Source organism: Pongo abelii, chromosome 15 (assembly GCF_028885655.2).
Source record: "Pongo abelii isolate AG06213 chromosome 15, NHGRI_mPonAbe1-v2.0_pri, whole genome shotgun sequence".
NCBI classification, from domain to species: domain Eukaryota; kingdom Metazoa; phylum Chordata; class Mammalia; order Primates; family Hominidae; genus Pongo; species Pongo abelii.
Window position 1 is genome coordinate 96228174 of NC_072000.2, and position 19787 is coordinate 96247960.

Genomic DNA, 19787 nt, shown 5'->3' on the forward strand with positions numbered 1-19787 from the left:
AAGACATATGAGAGAGGAGAAAAAAAGATGAAGCAGAAGGAAGGACAAAAGGTGGAGAGATGAGCATGAAAGACAGATGAGTTTTTGAAGAGAGACAAGGAAAGGAAAAAGCACCAGCTCTTTGGGGTCAGGGTTAAAGCTCTAACACAGAATCTGGCATATAAAAGGTATTCAAGATACGTTTAGGGGCCAGGCGTGCTGGCTCACACATATAATCCCAGCATTTTGGGAGGCCGAGGCAGGCAGATCACTTGAGGTCGGGAGTTTGAGACCAGCTTGGCCAACATGGTGAAACCCTGTCTTTACTAAAAAATACAGAAAGGGCATGGTGGTGCACACCTGTAGTCCCAGCTACTCGGGAGACCAAGGCACAAGAATCGCTTGAACCTGGGAAGCAGAAGTAGTTGCAGTGAGCTGAGGTCATGCCATTGCACTCCAGCCTGGGTGACAAAGGGAGACCTTGTCTCAAAAAAAAAAAAAAAAAAAAAAAAAGAAGTTAAGTTTAGGGAAGAAAAAAGGAAGATAGGGAGGAGGGAGAGCTGTGCCTGGGAGGCCTCATGTGGTATCACTAACAATTTCCTCCCCTGTCCCCAGAGCTGTCTATACTGTGGCTGTTTGTTCATGACCCTAATTAATGTCAAATCCCAGAGTGCCACATGGAGCCCTCTCTGCACCACAGGCCTTTAGACTGAAGAGGCAGCAGTCCATCTTCCACCAAGGCCTCTGGATTCTCTCCATCCTTTTCCAGTGATGCTCATTCTATCTAAACTCTCATTTGAGTGGCCATATACCCTGGCCTCTTGGTGTTTTTTGCTGTCCCTAGTGCCACCAGAGTTTACCTTACCTTGAAAGGTCACAGAAGTGGTCTAAATTAGGAAATATCCTTCAACACCAAAAGGCAAGGAGAGCCCTGTGGATTAAGCCAGCTGTTTTCAGATCACTTGAGATACAAGCAGTTACAATAGCTTAGGATTGGAAGGATTCTGTGGTTTATGAGAAACAGCGCTAGACCAAGAGGTAGATCAAGCAAGAGACCCATCTGCCAATCTGCCACTCACTCTCAGCGTTCCCTGGAGTGAGTCAATCCCCCACTCCAACCTCAGAGTCCTCATTGTAAAGGCAGTTGGCCCACATGACAGAATTTCTAGATTCTTTCAGTTGTCATGGACTATATTCTATGCTTTTCTGGAAGCATTCTCAACAAAATATAATTAAAATTACCTCCCTGGTACACCCATAGTGTATTTCCAGAGGGAAAATGTTGCTAGAAACTCCATTCCCAGTTTGTAGAAAGTGGCCAGGAAATGGGTCTGATTTCAAATCTCTCTGAAATGCAATGACAGGAAAGCACTGAGGGAATGCCGAAGGGGGGCCACTTTAGTCCCCTAAGTCCCAGGAACCATTTATAAACCGAATTGTGGCTTGGGTGAATGGCTTGGGTGAATGGCTTGGGCGAATGGCTTGGGCGAATGGCTTGGGTGAATGGCTTGGGTATTTGGAACGTTTGACATGAAGAAAGATGTAGGGGCACCTGCTGCTTGCTCAGACAGTAGGGAAGAAAAACACCAAGCACCTCCACACACATCATCTTATTTCTCAAAACAACTGAAGGAGGTATTATTATCCCCATTTAACAGACGAGAAAAGTGAGGCTCAAAGAACCTCAGTAAACTAGTAAGTGGCAGGGTTGAGACCCAAATTCAGGTCTATTCAACTCCAACCCCAGCATTCCTTCCACTATTGGCAACAGATCAGCACTATGATGTACAGTCGCCTGAACCACAACAAAATTCCTATAAAGAACTAGAGTGGTACCCAGCCCACTTTTCCAAGTTTGGCATGAAGAACAGAGCCATGCATTGAATTGGGAGTAACAGCTGTTTGGCCAGGGACCACAGCAAAAAATTGTTCATGCAGAGATATTTAACCAGCTCTGTGCCCAGAACAGAGTAGAAGCTTGAAGAATATTTGGGTTTTTGTTGCTGTTGTTCTTTGTTTGTTTGTTTTCTGAGGTAGGGTATTGCTCTGTTGCCCAGGCTGGAATGCATTGGTGCCATCACGGCTCACTGCAGCCTCAACTTCCTGGGCTTAAGCGATCCTCCCACTTTAACCTCTTGAGTAGCTGGGACCACAGGCGTGCACCACTATGCTTGGCTGATTCTTTCTTCTTCTTCTTTTTTTTTTTTTTTTTTTGGTAAAGATGGGGTTTCACTGTATTTCCTAGGCTGGTCTCAAATCCCTGGCCTCAAGCAATTACCTGCCTCAGACTCCCAAAGTGCTGAGATTACAGGCGTGAGCCATCACTCCCAGCCAAGAATATTTGTTGAGAAGTTGAGTAAATACAGGATTCAGGGTTGACATCGACATCTTCTGCAGGTTACAAAAGAAGGATCTGAGGCTCAGAGAGGCCAGATGACTTGTCCTAGGTCACACAGCAGAGAGAATTGGACAAAGAACCAAAGATGTCTAGACTTTCAGACAAGGATCTTCCTGTCACATCACCATAACTCCTCTGGCCAGGAGAATTTTTCCTGTACCTTTAATTAAATGCAGTATACTTTGGGGTAAATGAATGCTAACTTCCAACTGAGAACATTTATTTGCCTAATGAGTTCATTAGCAAATGACTCTGCTGCTTCAGGATGCAGAGATAGCTCGGTTAATGCACGTTTCAGTTTTCACATTATGCTATGAGTCATTTTTGTTTATCTTAGAATTTCTTTCCTCATCTGTTGTGTGTGGTGGCCCTAGTCACCAGGGATAGGAGCTTTGTCACTCACTCAGGAAGTGATGGACTGACCCCCTCTGAGTGGATGAAGAAACTGCTTTCATAAGCATGGTTATGCAGATCAAAGAGTGGGTCCTCTACACATGTTCCCAATTAACTGTGGCCATCCCATTCCATATCCCTTCTACTCTCTAGCATAGTTTCTAATCCTTTAATAGCCCAAACAACAAGAGGGAAACCCAGCCCAGCCAAAACAAAAGCAGAAAACAGCCAAACGAAGATGAAAACATCCCAGTGATTAGTGAGAGAGCGCCAGATATCCCAGTATCTGGAGCCACCTCGGGATACTGGGATATTTGGAGCTTCTCACCGCAGGGGATCGCCTCATCTGCACCCAGTGTCACTTCTCACAAGGAGCCCAGAGCTCAGTCTCTAGCACCAGACTCTGTGCTTTGATACACACTGCTGGCCATCTTCACAATAACTTCACCCAAATGTGGCCATCTTCAATTCAGCATGTTTTATTTGTCCATCTGTGTAATTAAGATCTATGCATTTAACTGTATGTAAATCTTACCTTAACAAAACATAAAAATTAAGAAAAAGAAGCAAGTTTAAAATGACATTCACCTTTCCCCTCTACCAAAACTCCTCCTCCTGAGGTCTTTAGCTCACCTCAGTGTGTCCCTTGGCTCCCTAAGCCTCCGTACCCAATCAATCACCAAGACCTATTGATTCCACCCATTCCATTTCTCTTGAAGCTTTCCCCTTCTCTGCATTTTCCCATCATCACATTCTACTCAACCTACTGACACTGACCACCTACTATGGGCCAGGCACTGTGCTAGGCTGTAAGTCTACATTATGAACAACACACAAATAGTATCATGCAGGAGTTTGCATTTAGAACCCCAGGTGGAAACTACACCACAGGGGCACTGGTAATACAGCAGGAGTGACTCCCTCTACACAGGGGTGGGGGCTTGGTGGGCTGCACAAACCACAGAGGTCAGGGATGGCTCTGGAAGGTTCCTAGAGAGGCTGATCTCTGTTGAAAGATGAATAGGCATTTGCCAACTGGGCAAAGAGAAGAACTGCATTCCAGTCAATGAGAAGAGTTCAGACAGGAGCAGCTGAAGGGAGTACATAAGCCATTCCGGTTTGTTGGGGATGTGTTTGTTTCTCCAAGAATTTGGTCTAAAGGAGGGGAAAGTGGTAGGAGCTGAAACTGGAGAAGCAGGCAGGAACCAGATCACGGAAGGTTTTGTCAATCCTATTCAAGAGTTTGAATCTTAACCTGTGGGCAGAGGGAATGTCAGTAGGGTTCTAAGTAAGGACCTAGTCAGCCCTACTCTTTAGAAAGATCACTTTAGAAATAATATCTCTTATGTGAACAACTGCAATTATTTTTCTTAACTTTCATCTCCCCTCCCTCCATACACCATTTCCAAAGTAGAAAACAAGATGATGTGTCTTCCCTAATTAAAAATCAAAACAAAATTAAAACCTCGCCACAGCTTCCCATAGCAGACAGCAGCAATTCCAAACTCCAAGGAAAATTGTTCCTGGAGATGTTAATTGTTGTTATGGGGGGCTGGGAAACGGGGGAAATCATTTCCTTGCAAAAAAAAAAAGTTGGATTAACCTTTATACAAAATTAAGCAGGTTTTCTTTTCATTGCAGGACTTCTCAGAGCCTTCAGTTTTCTAAAATCAACTGTGACTGTTTAAAAAGGGGATTCAGCATTCAAATCCCCAACTTATTAAACAAGTGAGCTCCTTGATCTTGGAGCATTGATTAGCATCTTCTTCGGCTAGTCTTCTGTGAAATGCTGACCTGCACAATATGAAGTCCAAACTCAGCTAGGTGAATACTCTTGTGAATAATCTAGCCTCAACTTTTATCCCTTCCTGACATACGCACACACATCCTTGTATCCTCTGTTCCAACCACACTGGTCTTCTTAGTGCCTTTCCCCTCTCTCTATGCTTGAGGAATTCTGGGTCATCCTTTAAGCCATAGCCAAATAGCAACTCCACTGTGAAAAAGTGGTCTGTAGTGAGGGTTGCAGAGATACAGGTTGGTCTGAATCAAGGCCACCGTCCATGAAACCCTCTACGCAGTACGTGGAAATTGTTTGGATGAATAACTCTGTAATCTGCGAATCTGTGAAGAGGGCTGGACTACATTTTACAAAGCAATTAAGGGTTCTTTGTGACTGGCAAAGAGACTCCGGCCTCTGGAGACTGCACTGTCCTGTATTTAAAGAAACTTCCATTTTTCCCAGCCTCTCTGCTGTAGATTACATGAAGAACAGAAGCATCATGTCAAGCTGCTGGATACCATAATGGAGTGGGACGAAGGGAGTGCTGGAAAGATGTTTTGAAGTCCACGTTTGGGAATGAGTGGAGGTAGCCTGGATCTCTGACAAGGGGTATTGGAATGAAGGAAATTGATTCTAGGGTGGAGAGACTGGAAATCAGAAAGAACCCAGAGAATGAATCCTCGGAAGAACAGCCACAAGAAAGTACCATGTTCATGTAAGTTGATACAGATACTTTATTTTTTAAAGCAGGAACAGGAAGAGGGCAAGTAACAACAACAACAACAAAAAGCTATGGCTTTGCTCAGGAAGAGATGTTCTAGAGACTGCTTCTGTGTGCTTAGGAGAGAAGAAAAAAGGAATTTAAGGGAGAAGAAGTAATAATGCATAAAAAGCTTTGTACTTTGTCCCTTGGACCCAGCTTTGCTTTCATTGGACAGGACCTAACCCTGACTACTGCCTTCCAACTTTGGGATGGAGAACAGACGGAGGGGAAGGTGGGCCAGTGCAGAGAAAGAAAGAAAGAAGAGAGAGAAGAGAGGCAGGGGAAGAAACAAGAGGAGGAAGTGGAGGGAAACAAAGGGGTCACCAGCTCTTATGCAGAAGTAAACAGGAGATGGACATGATGGCTGATGCCTGTAATCTCAGCACTTTGGGAGGCCAAGGTGTGTGGATCACTTGAGGTCAGGAGTTCGAGACCAGGAGGCCAAGGTGTGTGGATCACTTGAGGTTAGGAGTTCGAGACCAGACTGGCCAACATGGTGAAATCCTATTTTTACTAGCCAGGCCTGATGGCGGGTGTTTGTAATCCCAGCTACTTGGGAAGCTGAGGCAGAAGGATCGCTTGAGCCTGGAAGGTGGAAGTTGCAGTGAGCCAATATAGTGCCACTGCACTGCAGCCTGGGTGACAGAGTGAAACCATGTCGTTGGAAAAAAAAAATATATATATATGTATATATATGTGTATATATGTATATGTATATATGTATATGTGTATGTGTGTGTGTGTATATATATGCATTGCATCTGACTCAGCAACTCAATTTTGTAATTTTAATTAATTTAATCAATTGGTCTTAATTTAAATTATAGGCTGGGCATGGTGGCTCACACCTGTAATCCCAGCACTTTGGGAGGCTGAGGCGGGCAGATCACTTGAGCTCAGGAGATTGAGACCAGCCTGGGCAACATGGTGAAACCCCATCTGTACCAAAAATACAAAAAAATCAGCCAGGCATGGTGGCGGGCACCTGTGGTCCCAGCTACTTGGGATGCTGAGATGGTAGGATCGCTTAAACCCAGGAGATGGAGGTTGCAGTGAGCTAAGATCACACCACTGCACTCCAGCCTGGGTGACAGAGTAAGACTCTGCCTCAAAAAAAAAAAAGAAAAAAAAAAAAAAGAAAGAAAGAAAAAAAAAAGAAAAAGAAGTAAAGCATGGATTCAGAGTTTGAGCTGGGGAGGAAGAGGAAGAGAAAGAGAATCAGCCCCATATCTGCCTTCCTCTAGGTTTTCACCTCAGCCGTCAACAGGTTTGTTGGTTTTTGGTGAACCAGCAAAGGAGCGGAGTGGGGCTGAGGGAAATCTGGTGAAAATTAAGATCAAGAGCAGCCTCGAGGCAATTTCCTAGGATGGAAGCCTCCTGCTGCTACAGATCAAGTGTGAGGAGCACAGGGCACCTTGGCTCAGCATTTGCTGGAAGGAGCCACTTCCTCTCCTCCCTGCGGCCTGCCCCATCCCTGCAGTCACTCCAAATGAGGCAGCCTGCTTCTTTTTGGTGTGCCTTATTGTTCCAAAACTTCTTGAAGTACACCTGGGAACTCTTCACCACCTACTGATGAAAAGTCCCAGCTTTTATGGTGAAAAATGATGTCCCGGATTCTTTTCTTTAATCGCGTTGAAGGCCCTAACAAGATAACACATTCCAAAGTTCCAACAGAACAACAACAACAACAAAAAAAGCCAGAAGCAAAGGAGTCTACCTCTCTGTATGACTTCTGAGTTGAAAGGATCTCCCTGACTAACTATGGTTTTACTAAAAGATGCAGATGATGATTTTAATAGTGCCTTTGCTCAACAAAAATGTAGCTGTTACTGGCCCATAGGGCTGCTTCTTAGAAAGACTGGTGTGGAAAGACTGGCTTAGAAAGACTGGCTGTGTGGAAATGCCAGCCTTGGGGCAGAAACCTCCATGAGATCTTTTTAAATGTGGAACTAGAACAAAACAAAATAAGACAAAACAAAACTATGAGGTTACAGCATCACCATAAAGATCTAACGTATCTACAAATATCATAGCTTGGTTTCAATGATATTACCAAACCAAACTGGAGTCGGCTTGCCCAGCGCAGTAAGGCCAAACGTTCACACCAAAGTTTTATAGTGGGAGAAGGAAGGCGATTGATTTGCAAGACACCAAGCAAGGAGAATTGGGCAGCTCACGCCTAAGACCTGACCTCCCCAATGGCTTACAAGCAAGGGTTTCTAAAGGCAGGGGTAAACTTCAGGAAAGCGGAAGTTACAAGCAAAATTGTAAATCGATACATGGAGGTTATACACTGGTTTGGCCTAAAAAGGTGAGATAGCTTGAAGTGGGGGGCTTACAAGGTCATAGGTAGATTCAAAGATTTTTTGATTTGCAATTGGTTAAAGAAGGGAAGCTTTGTCAAAAGACTTGGTTCAGCAGAAAAGAATGTGGGGTCTGGCCCGTGGGTGTGACTTCCTCCAGGCCCTTCAGGAAAAAGTTTAGAACAAAGAATGGAGGCTGGGCATGGTGGATCAAGCTGTAATCCTAGCACTTTAGGAGGCCAAGGTGAAAGGATCACTTGACGCCAGGAGCTCAAGATCAGCCTGGGCAAAAAAGCGAGACCCCAGACTCCATCTTTACACAGAAAAAAAAAAAAAAAAAAAAAGCGTGACATGGTGGCACGTGGCTGTAGTCCCAGCTACTCGAAAGGCTGAGATGGGAGGTTCGCAGGACAGGAGGTCGAGGCTGCAGTAAGCTATGATTATACCACTACACTCCAACCTGGGCAACAGAGCCAGACCCTGGCAAAAAAAAAACAACCCAGAATAAAGAACAGAGGTCAGAATTCAGTCCTCAGCTCTCCCTTATCTGAGGTCTGCCTGCCAGGAGATCCCTTTGGTGGGGGTCTGGGTTTCTGAAAAACAACTCAGAGATATATGTTAAGATGTTACCTTTAGTTTCTGTAGGGAACCAAACATCTGGCAACTCTAACTTCCCTGGCTATTGTTTTAAGCTACTATTACCTTCTTGCTTACCAACTTGCTCCTTACTTCTCAGGGCTAGCTGGGTGCCTGGAAGTTCCCTTGCAGGAACTCAAGATTTCGCTTTATTTCCATGCTTGTTGGGGAGTGGGGGGAAGGAGGCCCCTAAAAGGGGTCCCTGCTTCATCTCAATGTTGGCTTTTTTGGTAAGTTTTCAGATCAGGGGATGTAGAACATTCACAAATAAAACAATCCACACTCGCTTTAGGGATAAATTATGAATGGTTCGTACATTAAAACTCCAAAGATCCCAAAGCACCTACCCTATTTTAAAGCATAGTAGCTATCATGATACAAGCCAGTTTTGCAATGTCAAATTCATTCTGAGTAGAAGGTTGGAAAGGAAGACTTAGAAAAAAGGAACAGATTGAAACCAAAACAATCCTACCCAAATGAAAACTTCTTTTAAACAGAATCAAGTGATCCAATGACTCTGTGGCCTTAAATCAATATTAATTAATTTCTCAAATCCTAATAAACAGGTATCATAATGGCACTGTATTTGTATGTGTGTACAATTTACCCTGCCTTCATCTTTTTTTTTTTTTTTGAGATAGACTCTCGCTCTGTCGCCCAGGCTGAAATGCAGTGGTGCAATCTCAGCTCACTGCAACCTCTGCCTCCTGGGTTCAAGCAATTCTCCTGCCTCATCTCTGAGTAGCTGGGATTACAGGTGTGTGCCACCACTCCCACCTAATTTTTGTATTTTTAGTAGAGATGGGTTTCACCATGTCGACCAGGCTGGTCTTGAACTCCTGGCCTCAAGTGATCTGACCACTTCGGCCTCCCAGATTACAGGCATGAGCCCCTGTGCCCAGACCCCGCCTTCAACTTTACATTATTGCTCAAGAATATTCCAAATTCCTGAAAAAGTCACTGCCTGTCAACATGCAGTTCCCCTCCGAAAGAACACCAATAATGACAATTCAGTAGATCATTCCTGTGTTGACACCTATTTTCTCACTTTAATGATCTATTTCTCTGATGGCTGCTGGCTAAGGTTCATTATTAAGAACCATTAGTAAGTCAAACATTCTAACTGGAGGCTTTCATCCCAGCAAAAGCTACCAAAGTGATAAATTTTGCCTCTGTGCACTCCTTTGTCTTGGAGCCTCTTGGTTATTTAAAAAAAAAAAACAAAAAAAAAATATCTTTTAGCTATGTTCAGGGATTCCAACAAAGACATCAGCCATTTGTTAAGTAACAGGACTAAGAAATTTGAAAACAAAAATATCAGCACAAGGAACAATCTGTATATTTGTTTGTAGTTTATGAGCATTGGCCAATTCAAAAATAATGAAGAGATTTGCTAAGTGCTCACTTTTTTTTTCAGATAAGAAAATATTGCATTTAAAGTAAACACAAATTGTATCAAAAAGAAAGAAAAAGTTTATCTAGCATTTATTAGTGTTTCCTTTCAAAATATTTAATAATTCTAAGCAGAGGCAACTTATTCTAAATTTCAAACACATGTCTATAAATTTTCATAAGAATTTTTCTTGTATAAAATAGATGTCTTAATAATTTTTAAAATCTAACTAAAATAATTTTGCTGACCCTGCTACTGCACCTACCACATTATATTCCAGTTTTGTCGTGTATGCTGCATAAACCCTTGGCTAAAGATGTTATTAAAAAGTTATTAAAGTTTTAAATTAACTTTTTATAAAGTTTTAATAACTTTTTAAATTTATTAAAAAGTTATTAAAGGTGTTATTAAAAAGGTGTTATTATAAAGTCATCGGTGGACTGTCTATCCTGTTCATGCCTCTGAATCCAGCAACCAGCTTAACCAAAGTGGATTCTTAACCAAAGTATGTGATCCTCTCAAGACAAAGACCTTTTACAAACAATATTTCATCTGGCAAGAGGGGAGTAGAGAAGAGCTCCTTTGTCAAGTCTTCTCTCTGTGGGTGACCCTGTTGGCTCAGAATGAACGACTTGGGCACATTACAGTAAACACCCAGGCCACAAAAATGTGTTGAAACCACTGAAAATGAAATAATCAGACCTACTTAAATGTTTTTACCATCTGGGCAAATAACACTCCAAGGGCCAAGACTTACCTAAGAGAGTGTCTGAAGTATGTTACCCAAGACTGAGAGGCAACAGGTAGGTGGATTTTGTGCCAATTAGAAAGTGTTATGATTGGCAAACCACTGCAAAACTCTGAAATTGCAGCGAAATGGAAATGCTGGCTGTCATCCCCAAAGTACATTTCAAGGAATCACAAAACTTCAGAATTAGAAGCTATTGAATGAATGTTTTCACCCATATAAAAGTTGGAAGATGAGGTGGTAACACGAGAGCTTTTGCAGGCGTCCCTGCTCTTAATCCTGCACTCCTTCCACCTTGGTACCCTTCATTCTTCAGGACCTGATGCAGTGGTACAAAGCAGGAGTCACTTGACAAGCCCTCAGCCCAGCTCCTGGATGGGGCAAAGCTGACAAGGAATAGGCACCGGGAGCCTGGAGATCTCAGGGTCCAGGAAACAGCCTGCCCCGTTGGAACTGCACAGCAGAGCACAGCACTGGGATCAGAGAGCAGGCTCATCCCCAGTCTTGTACAAAAAATAACATTTGATGATTCCCAAGGGGTAGGTAAAGCAAGTAGCATTTGGGGTTCCAGCAGCCTCTAGAACTGTTTCCCAAATGTTTGGAGCTTGACTTTGCAGTATACACTTTGCCCTGGACTGTTTTTCTCTTAATTTTTAGGCCCAAGTGTATTTTAAGGTAAATGGATCCCACATGCCTCTGATGCATTTACACTGAACTCATCAGACCATGTTTTGGAAGAGCAATCTGAGGTCCAAGAAGCCCTTGGAGGCTGCTTTTATGAGCCTCTCTGTGTTTCTTTTCTTAGAAGCAGGAAGCCACATTTTGACATGAACAAATAAAACACAAACCTTAGAGACTCGGATCTGGTTCCAAATGTGGCACCTCTGAAACCAGTGGGTCCTCAAATCATCAAGACAGAAAGCTTCCCAGCCTTCTTTTTGAGAAGTTCATAGAAACTTACCCCTGTGTTCTGTTGAGCCCAGAGGCAGTGGTTCAGAGGTGCTCGGTGCAAAGCTCACATAAACCTTCAGCGTTTCTGATTCCACACTTCTTTCCAGCCCCTGAGTCTCCCCACACAGCAGGGACCCAGGCTCACTGCTGCCTTCTGGCCTTTGCTCTTCGGAGCCGAGCTGAGTGAGTCCTAAGGCAATCACCCTCTGTTTTATAAGCTTTGAAACCAGAGCATCCTGAGCCATTTGTTGCTGATGTGATTGCTAACACCACTTGACCCTGACTGAAGAACCACAACTAGGCATGGTTTAGATGTGCTTAGTTACAGAAAAAAATAACCACAGCCAACAGCAAAGTGAGGTGTGTGGTGTGGGTGTGAGAAATGCTCTTGGGGTGAGGAGGGAGGACTTGCAGCTTCTTGGATGCTGCAGGGAGTGGAACATGCTGTTTCCTTCCACTGAAGGCCTAAGATACTACTAAGTGGAACAGGAGAATTCCCTGGCCCCCTCACAGGATGTGCAACAGGTGTGTGGCTCTCTGTTCAGCCACCCCAAGCTAAAACCACTTATGGGAAGGGGAGCACACAGACAGGCAGGTGCAGGAACCAGGGTGAGCACTTTGGGGCCCCAGCCCCATGACAGCATCCAGGGGTCAGTGTCTGTGACTTCCAAAGCCCAAGTAGGCACTGAAACAGTGCAATCTTTCAGCCTTGCCATCCGTGGACAGCTTAAGCATTAACCAGCTTAGTGGGCCCTCTCCCTTTTTGCCAGGGCAGAAGGCCAGTGTGACAGTTTCCTGTATCCCGAGCTCTTGTCCAGCATCCTGGAAGAATCAGGTCACACATGGATTTGCAGGATGAATGCAGGGGTTTTATTGAATGGTGGAGGTGGCTCTAAGTAGTATGGATGGGGAGCTGGACAGGGGATGGAGTGGGAAGATGATCTTCCCCTGGAGTTTGGCCATTCAGTGGCCAGTTTTCAGATTGTCTCCAGTCGAATTCCTCCCAATGTTCCTTCTCTTCTCTCCTTCTTTGCCGTACTGTTCTGCCATTCATGTCTGCTCATCTTCTTGTCTCCCCGTCTGCTTCTGGAGCCTGGAGCCTGGGGTTCAGGGTTTATATGGGTAAAGGATAGGGGACATGGCAGGCCAAAAGGCAACTTTTTAGGGATGAAAACAGGAATGTTTGTCCTCATTTAGGGCCATGGGTATCCAGGCTTGAGGGTGGGGCCTTTGCCGGGGAACCACCCTCTTCTACCCAGTATTTCCCTGTCTCCTGTCCATATCATAAGGATCTGTGGAATGCCTACTAAGACTAGGGGTCCAGGGCACAACTCTTGATAGGCACTGTGTAGGTCCTTCATGAATACCTCACCAACAGGTAGGACGGGAGCACCCTCAGATGGATCTGTAGACTCCACCTCGGCTATCAGGGAGTGTACTTTTTTCCCGAAGCCTTGGGTTGATTCCTGGGATGGGACATAAAGACAGCCATCCCAACCTGTTCTCCTGTGACTTGCAATGTTGACTCTCTTGGCCCCTGCGCAGGGTTCTAAGACTTGAAGGATATCCAGAGGCCCTGACCAGGAAAAGAATAATGAATCCTACAATGAGCAGAAAAGACATTGAGGGCAAGGCAGCTAGGGCTCCAGCCCCATCTGTCCACCTCTCTTTCTGGGGTTTATAACAATACATTCTCAACTCTGGCTATGTAGTCAAGTTTTCAAAAATCCTGATGGCCGGGCCCTACCTAAGCCCAATGACATCAGAGTGTCTGGGGGCATGTCCTGGCGAATCAGTCTTTCCTCCAAAGTTCTAATGGTTATCCGTCTATGCAGCCAGGGTTGAGGGCCACTGGTTTAAAGTAACTTGAATACATTCCTGTTCTGCAGGAGCACCGGAAATAATCTACATAAGAGAAGGATTGTTGGTTGTTTTCTAATCAGATGAAACAAGACTCAGGGATGATGCCTCCCCCTAACTTCCCCACCACCCCTATTTCTCTGCCCCACCGCCCCCCTCCCATCAATTTCCAGAGTCATAGATAATGCCCTAGCTCTCTGGAGAGCTTTCTAAGCCAGTGCACAATAAGCAGGTTTACACAGAACTAGAACCCCAAAGGCTGACTCGTCTATGATGTCAAAATGAACCAAACACAAGCTCTCTTCAAATATTTAATCAGTTTGGAGACCTCTGCCTTCCAATCCAATTGGGTAAAAATTCTAAAGAAAGCAAGATTAAGAGGTCCTCAAAGAAAACATTGGGCTAAAATGGAGAGGAGACTGGGTTTGGGAAGACAGAACATAGCATGTGTCTGAAGGCCTTTTGAAGGAATTCTACGACATATTTTTAAAAAATACTCAAAATGAACAAGACAGGATTAAACCGTTATACAAATTTAAGGACAACTGAAACTTCTTTTATGGTTGAAAATACCAGGCATGGTTTTGAAACACATTCTCTAAAAACCCTTCGATCCTGCTGTGGTTTGTTTACATAGCCTTCTCTGTGTACGCAAAAAGCAAACTAGCTACTCCCAGCTTTCCCCGCCAGCTCCTGGGTCTTTGCAAAGCAGTAACACAGTGAGAGAAGGAGTGGAAGAGGTGAAGAGGTGACAGCAAGCTGTTCACAGTCTTTGAACATAGACTCAGACCCCTGCAAACCTAATCTATTTTCTTTGAAAATAGTGGAAATAAACTGAAGGCCTTGAAAATTCACCAACAATCTTATATCAGGGGAGCAATGATAATACTTTTTGATAACTGCGTCATAGGAACTGGGGGTGGCATGTCCTGCAGGGTGACAGGTCTGCAATAGTACAGGTGAGAGTCAGGAAGTCGGGGCTGACTCTTCGGGGAAACGTTCAGCAGGAAATGCCTAACGTCTGTGTCGCTCTCATTCTCTGTTATTTCCTCTCTTCTCCTGTCCCTTGGTGCCAATGGGAGGCAGCGTCGGAGGCTCCAGCCCGAGGCTCAGAATGGGTACTGCGACACATATATCCGCAGTCGGATCACGGAGCTGCCTCTGAAGTTGATGACAGTGTTGACAGTGATCATTTCCAAGTCAAGCTGGATTTCCCGGGGCCCTTTGATGGGGCGTGTCATCACCAGGGTGGCACTGATGGGGCCCGTTTGCTATGGACAGAACCGGGGGACACCAGTGAGAAAAGGCCTGCATGGTGGCCCTGCAGCCCCACCTGGGTGCTCCCTTGCCTCCGTCAGTCAAACTGGCACCCCCTCGGTGCCTCAACTGTGCCATGCTCTTTCCCTGGCTTTGCCCACTCTCCACCTGGCTCTTTTCTGCAAACCCTTCAGGTCTCATCTGAAAGGTCACTTCCTAAGAGGAGCCTTCTCTGATTCCCCAATCTAAGTCAGATCCCCCTGCGACCTCTGCTGCTGCAGCCTCTACTTTATACAGGTTGGAAAGCATTTATGACCATGCGTGACTGTCCACACTGTCTACCTGATCCATGTCTGATATCTAGGCCCCCACTAGGCTATGAGTTCTGTAAGAACAGGTACTGGGGTCAGGCTTTTCACCACTGAGTCCCCCTAGAACCCAGCATGGTGCCTTGAACACAGAAGGTGTTCAGAAAATATATATTGAATGATGAACGAATCATTGATTGAAACTTCTACATGGCTTAGGGCTGTCACTTCACCTCTCTGGGGCTCATCTCTCAAATGAGGGTTTGGCATTGAGTACACATGGACACAAAGAAGGGAACAACAGGCACCAGGGCCTGCTTCAGGGTGGAGGCAGGAGGAGGGAGGGGATCGCAAAACTACCTACTGGGTACTATGCTTATTAGCTGGGTGATGACATAATACGTACACCAAACTCCTATGACACAGTAATTTATCTATACGACCAACATGCACATGTACCCTTGAAAGTGGAATACAAGTTTTAAAAAACATTTTTGAGGAACAATAAAATGAGAGTTTGGACCAGATCAGTAATTAAAAAAAAAATGGCATCAAAAGCTACTGGAACTTTTTTTTGAAACTAACAATTCCAGGGGCCCATTCCAAGATTTCCTATGTCAGTATATTTTTAGGTGATGCCTGGGCAAGGTGGAATTTAAGAACCCCCCTCTAGACACCCTAGAGTCATCTCCAGCTTCACCATTCTGTAACCTGATCACTGTGGTCCTAATAATTTCACGTGAAATCTCTCCTCCACTGAGTCTTTTTCTAAAACTTTCAAGGAGGAAGGCAGAGAGGAATGACATCAACTGAGCACCCATCATGTGTGAGGCACTCTCCTAACCATGTTTATGTACATCTGCTTATTTAATCCTCATAAAATGGCCGGGCACGTGGCTCACAACTGTAATCCCAGCATTTGGGAGGCTGAGGTGGGCGGATCACTTGAAGCCAGGAGTTTGAGACCAGCCTGGCCAATATGGTGAAACCCCGTCTCTACTAAAACTAGAAAAATTAGCGTGTTGGCAGGTGCCTGTAATCCCAGCTACTTGGGAGGCTGAGGCACAAGAATTGCTTGAACCTGGGGGGCAGAGGTTGCAGTGAGTAGAGATTGCACCACTACACTCCACCCTGGATGACAGTGAGACTCCAACTAAAAAAAAAAAAAATTTTTTTCATAAAAACCTGAAAGGCCTTGCCACTCAATGTGTGGTCCCTGGACCAGCAGCATGGGCATCACCAGGGAGCTTCTTATAAATGCAGAATCTCAGGGCTAGGATCTACTGAGCCAGAATCTGTAGCTTAACACAATCCCCAGGGCTTTGTGTGCACATTAATTATTGAGAAATATTGATCTAAAAGCACAGAACCCAGGTGGGGGGGCCCTGGCTATCCTTGTCTAAGTGCTGTATGAAAGGTATGACTCATTACTTCCCCGTTTTATAAGTAAGCAAACTGAGGTCCCATGAGGTTAAATAATTGCTTAGGGTTACCCAGCTAGTCTTGGGCAGAGCCAAGGGCTTCCATTCGGGTATTTCTGACCCCAAGCCCCAGGCTTTTTTCACTGCACAGCAGATATCAGAAGAGGCTGATGTGTGTTTCACTTCTTCCTAGCACCGACCTAATGAGAGATGCTCGCAGTCAGTGCAAGGGACAGATACTGGCACTGGTAGAGGGAACAGCATGAGGAAGAAAAGGGATGGGCTGGACAATTACTTCCCATACACTGCAGAGCCCAGCCCTGTGCCCAGAAGCTGAAAGCAACAGTCTCTGCAAAATAAAGGAACCTAGCTAGTTTAAAGCTACACTAGATGTTTTATCTGTCTCCATAAAGGGAAGGCACCCCATAAAGCTCTGAACATCCCCAAGAGCTACCACAGGTAAGACAAGGGTGGGGCTGGCAGACAGGTGCAGGCCAGGCACTGGGACCTCCCCTATCCATGAGGCTATCGGCAGCCTGACAGCCACACGGTTTCCTCTTGGCACTGGTTCCTCCTGTTCCCGTCAGCATCCACGTTATTGGCACCTCCTCATGCAGAAGATCTCTTGGACTTCCTTGTCAGCCCTTATGAAACCTGAGCCCTGGGCCAGGACTTCAGAGGGTAAAGCCGCACAAGGAAAGGCCTGCAGCCTTTACATATACAAATATCTCACCAGCTTTCACTGCGTGAACAAAGACCAAGAGTTGAGAATCCCGAGCTGGGGGCAGCCCTCCGGAGGGAGATCTGCAGAGCCCAAGGTCTGGAAGGGAGAAGGGGGCAAGTGCAAACTTCCAAGTTGTTCCTTTGGGCTCTCTTGGTAAATGTCTCCTGAGTACAGAAGAATCCTCAACTATCCCATTTGAAATCCTAGACTCTCCCATTTGGAAGTAACTGTAGATTACTGGTGAGTCCAGCCTCCACCTGGGTCCACCCTACCCACAAGCACCTGGAAGAGCTCAAGTACCTGCCACAAGAGCTGAGGACAGCCACCTCCACATTTGGCTTTTAGGGCAGAGCCAGGGCATTAATGAAACAAACCCCTGAGAGCCCGTGGGCATTAGTAGCCTTGGTGGTGTGAAAAGATGAGGAGGAGGAGGAGGATGGTGGCGACAGTGATGACGGTGGTGGTTATGATGCCAGGCACCTGGCTACAACCTTTCCTACACCTCTTAATTAATCCTCATAACCCTATGCTGTGAGTAGGTTAGGGATACTACATAAGGCCACAAAACTACTGCATGGTACTAGACTTTATGGCTCCAAAAATCATGCTTCTAACCACTACACTCTCTGATAAGGTCTCTGTACCTCTCCATTTACTCACCATCCCATGGGTCTTGACTTGACTTGAGATTCGCCACTTTGAGTTGTGTTTGCTAGGTTGTTTTCCCCCTCTCCGCTAAGGTGTGTGTGGGTTCCTCCAGGGCAGAGACCACATCCTGTTTGTTTCTCAATGCTCAGTGCCTGACCTGAAGCCTCATATGCAATGGTGCTGAATGCACGCTGGTGACAGAAGAATGCACACGAATGACGGAACGCCAGTGGACTTGACCACGCTGAGAGTCGGCTGCCAACAGCCCACCAGCCGTATGTCTTCTTGGCCCTGATCCCACACACACTCAGGTTTGTTCTAATCAACTTGTGGGATGACATGGTCTGACCTGTGGCAAGCAGCCACGCTGTAGCAGGCCAGCTTCCATGGGCCCTGCCACTTGATCCACGTGTGTCATGGAGTAAGTACACTTTGGCGCAGTCTGAACCCCATGACCTTGCTCCTTCTTCTGGCCCTAATTATGACCCCCAAGCCACCTGGCCAAAGCCAATCATCGGCCCTCTTTCTAGGGCTCAGTGAGAGACAGCCAGCCAATAAGGCTTATGAATGGGCTTGTGTGTGTGTACATGTACGCATGTGGGCATAAGTGTGTGCGTGCGTGCACGCGAGTGTGTGTGGTTTGCCTGCGGGGTGAGATGAAGCTCCTCCCATGTGGTTATAATCAAATCAATGAATCTCAGGGTGTGAAAGCCTGGATGGCCATCCAGCCCCACCTCCCACACGATGCTCCAGTCCCCTGGGTAGCATTCCCAAGCTCTCCATGGCCCAGCAGCTGACAGCCTCCTTGCAACAGTAGCAGTGGCCACAACAGTATCTATATAATCATAACTGCTATTTACTGAATACTTTCTATTGTAACTGGATGTTAGACTTTTCTTGTGAGCTACATTTCATCTGAGACCCCAAAGCTGGAAGAGTAGGTAAAGCATACCTCCCCATTCTAAAGAAAAGTATTAACAGCACAGATTTTTGGTGCCAGGCTGCTTAGGTTCAAATCCTGCCCCGGTGCTTATTAGTTGTGAGACTAGTCGGGCAGGTTGCTTCGCTCTGTGCCTCAGTGCTCTCATCTGTAAAATCTGGATGATAAAACCATCCTATATCATAGGATTCTTGTGAAGATTAAAGGGTTGCTGTATGGAAAGCACTGAGAATAGTGTCCGGCACATACAGGCACTATACACGGCTTGCTGCTGATGCTATGTGTGGGGTTATTGGGGTTATACAGGACTTACAAAGCTGTGATCCAAAGCCAGATGTTTCCCTCATTCTGTCACCCCCTCCAGCCTACATACATACTTTTTTGTTTGTTTGTTTTTGTTCTTAGAGACAGGGTCTCGCTCTGCCCCCTAGGCTGGAGTGCAGTGGTGCAATCATAGCTCACTGCAGCCTTGAACTCCTGGACTCAAGTTATCTTCTCATCTCAGCCTCCAGAGTAGCTGTGGTTACAGGTCATGCCACCACACCTGGCTAATTTTTTAATCTTTTTTTGTAGAGACAGGGTCTCACTATGTTGCCCAGGCTGGACTTGAACTCCTGGGCTCCAGCGATCCTCCCACTTCAGCCTCCAGAGTAGCTGGGATTACAGGTATGAGCCCCTGTGCCCAACTCTACATATATTTTATTAAACACACTTACCAGCCTCCATCTCAATCAAGAGGGTTAAAAAAAAAACCAAACAAAAAAAAACACTGTTCAGAGATGCAGGCCCCTGAAGTTCAAGGATGCAGAAAGTGGTACCAGACTCTCCAGGAGAAGTCTGGAGATGTGAGCCCTGAGCTGCCCCACATCATAGTCAGGAACGGGGAATGCAAGGAGCTGATGTTGACATCCTGAAAGGCCCTTGTGTAAGGTCTGCTGCCAGGATGCAGTGACACCCTCCACCTCACTACCACCATGGAACATCTGTATGAGACATAGCCCCAGAATTAGGGGCTGAGAGGTTTGGAGTAGCAGGTGACCAACCACAGGCCCTACTGCCCCTATCAGGGACTGGTCAGTGTGAAGTCCTCAAGCAAATCTCCAAAAGACCCACAAAAGCATCCTGTGAGAGCAACAGCTTTGGGGTCTCTGCTCCTGAGGGAGCACCAATGCCTGGTTACAACGGCTACAATTGGGGAGGAGCCTCACTCTTCCAGCCTTACCCTTTCTACCACCTGCTCCTCCCCCACCAGCCCTGGAGGAGCCAGGGCCAGCACTACCAT

General features: G+C 45.7%; 2 protein-coding genes across 12 annotated transcripts in view; both read right to left on the reverse strand.

Moving 5' to 3' along the window:
* TC2N (tandem C2 domains, nuclear) overlaps positions 1-11633 on the reverse strand; it is an 88123-nt gene extending 76490 nt beyond the window's left edge. Inside the window, exon 1 of the mRNA XM_054530416.2 lies at positions 11358-11633. The gene's annotated coding sequence lies outside the window, so the exon portion shown is untranslated. The remainder of the gene's footprint in view (positions 1-11357) is intronic.
* Positions 11634-12194: 561 nt separating this feature from the next.
* FBLN5 (fibulin 5) overlaps positions 12195-19787 on the reverse strand; it is an 80002-nt gene continuing 72409 nt past the window's right edge. For 7 of the 11 annotated variants that reach the window (XM_063715145.1, XM_063715141.1, XM_063715140.1 and 4 more), the window contains one exon: positions 13506-14478. In XM_063715145.1, the coding sequence (XP_063571215.1) occupies positions 14317-14478 (162 nt within the window). In that variant the 3' untranslated portion in view covers positions 13506-14316. 11 annotated transcript variants of the gene reach the window in all.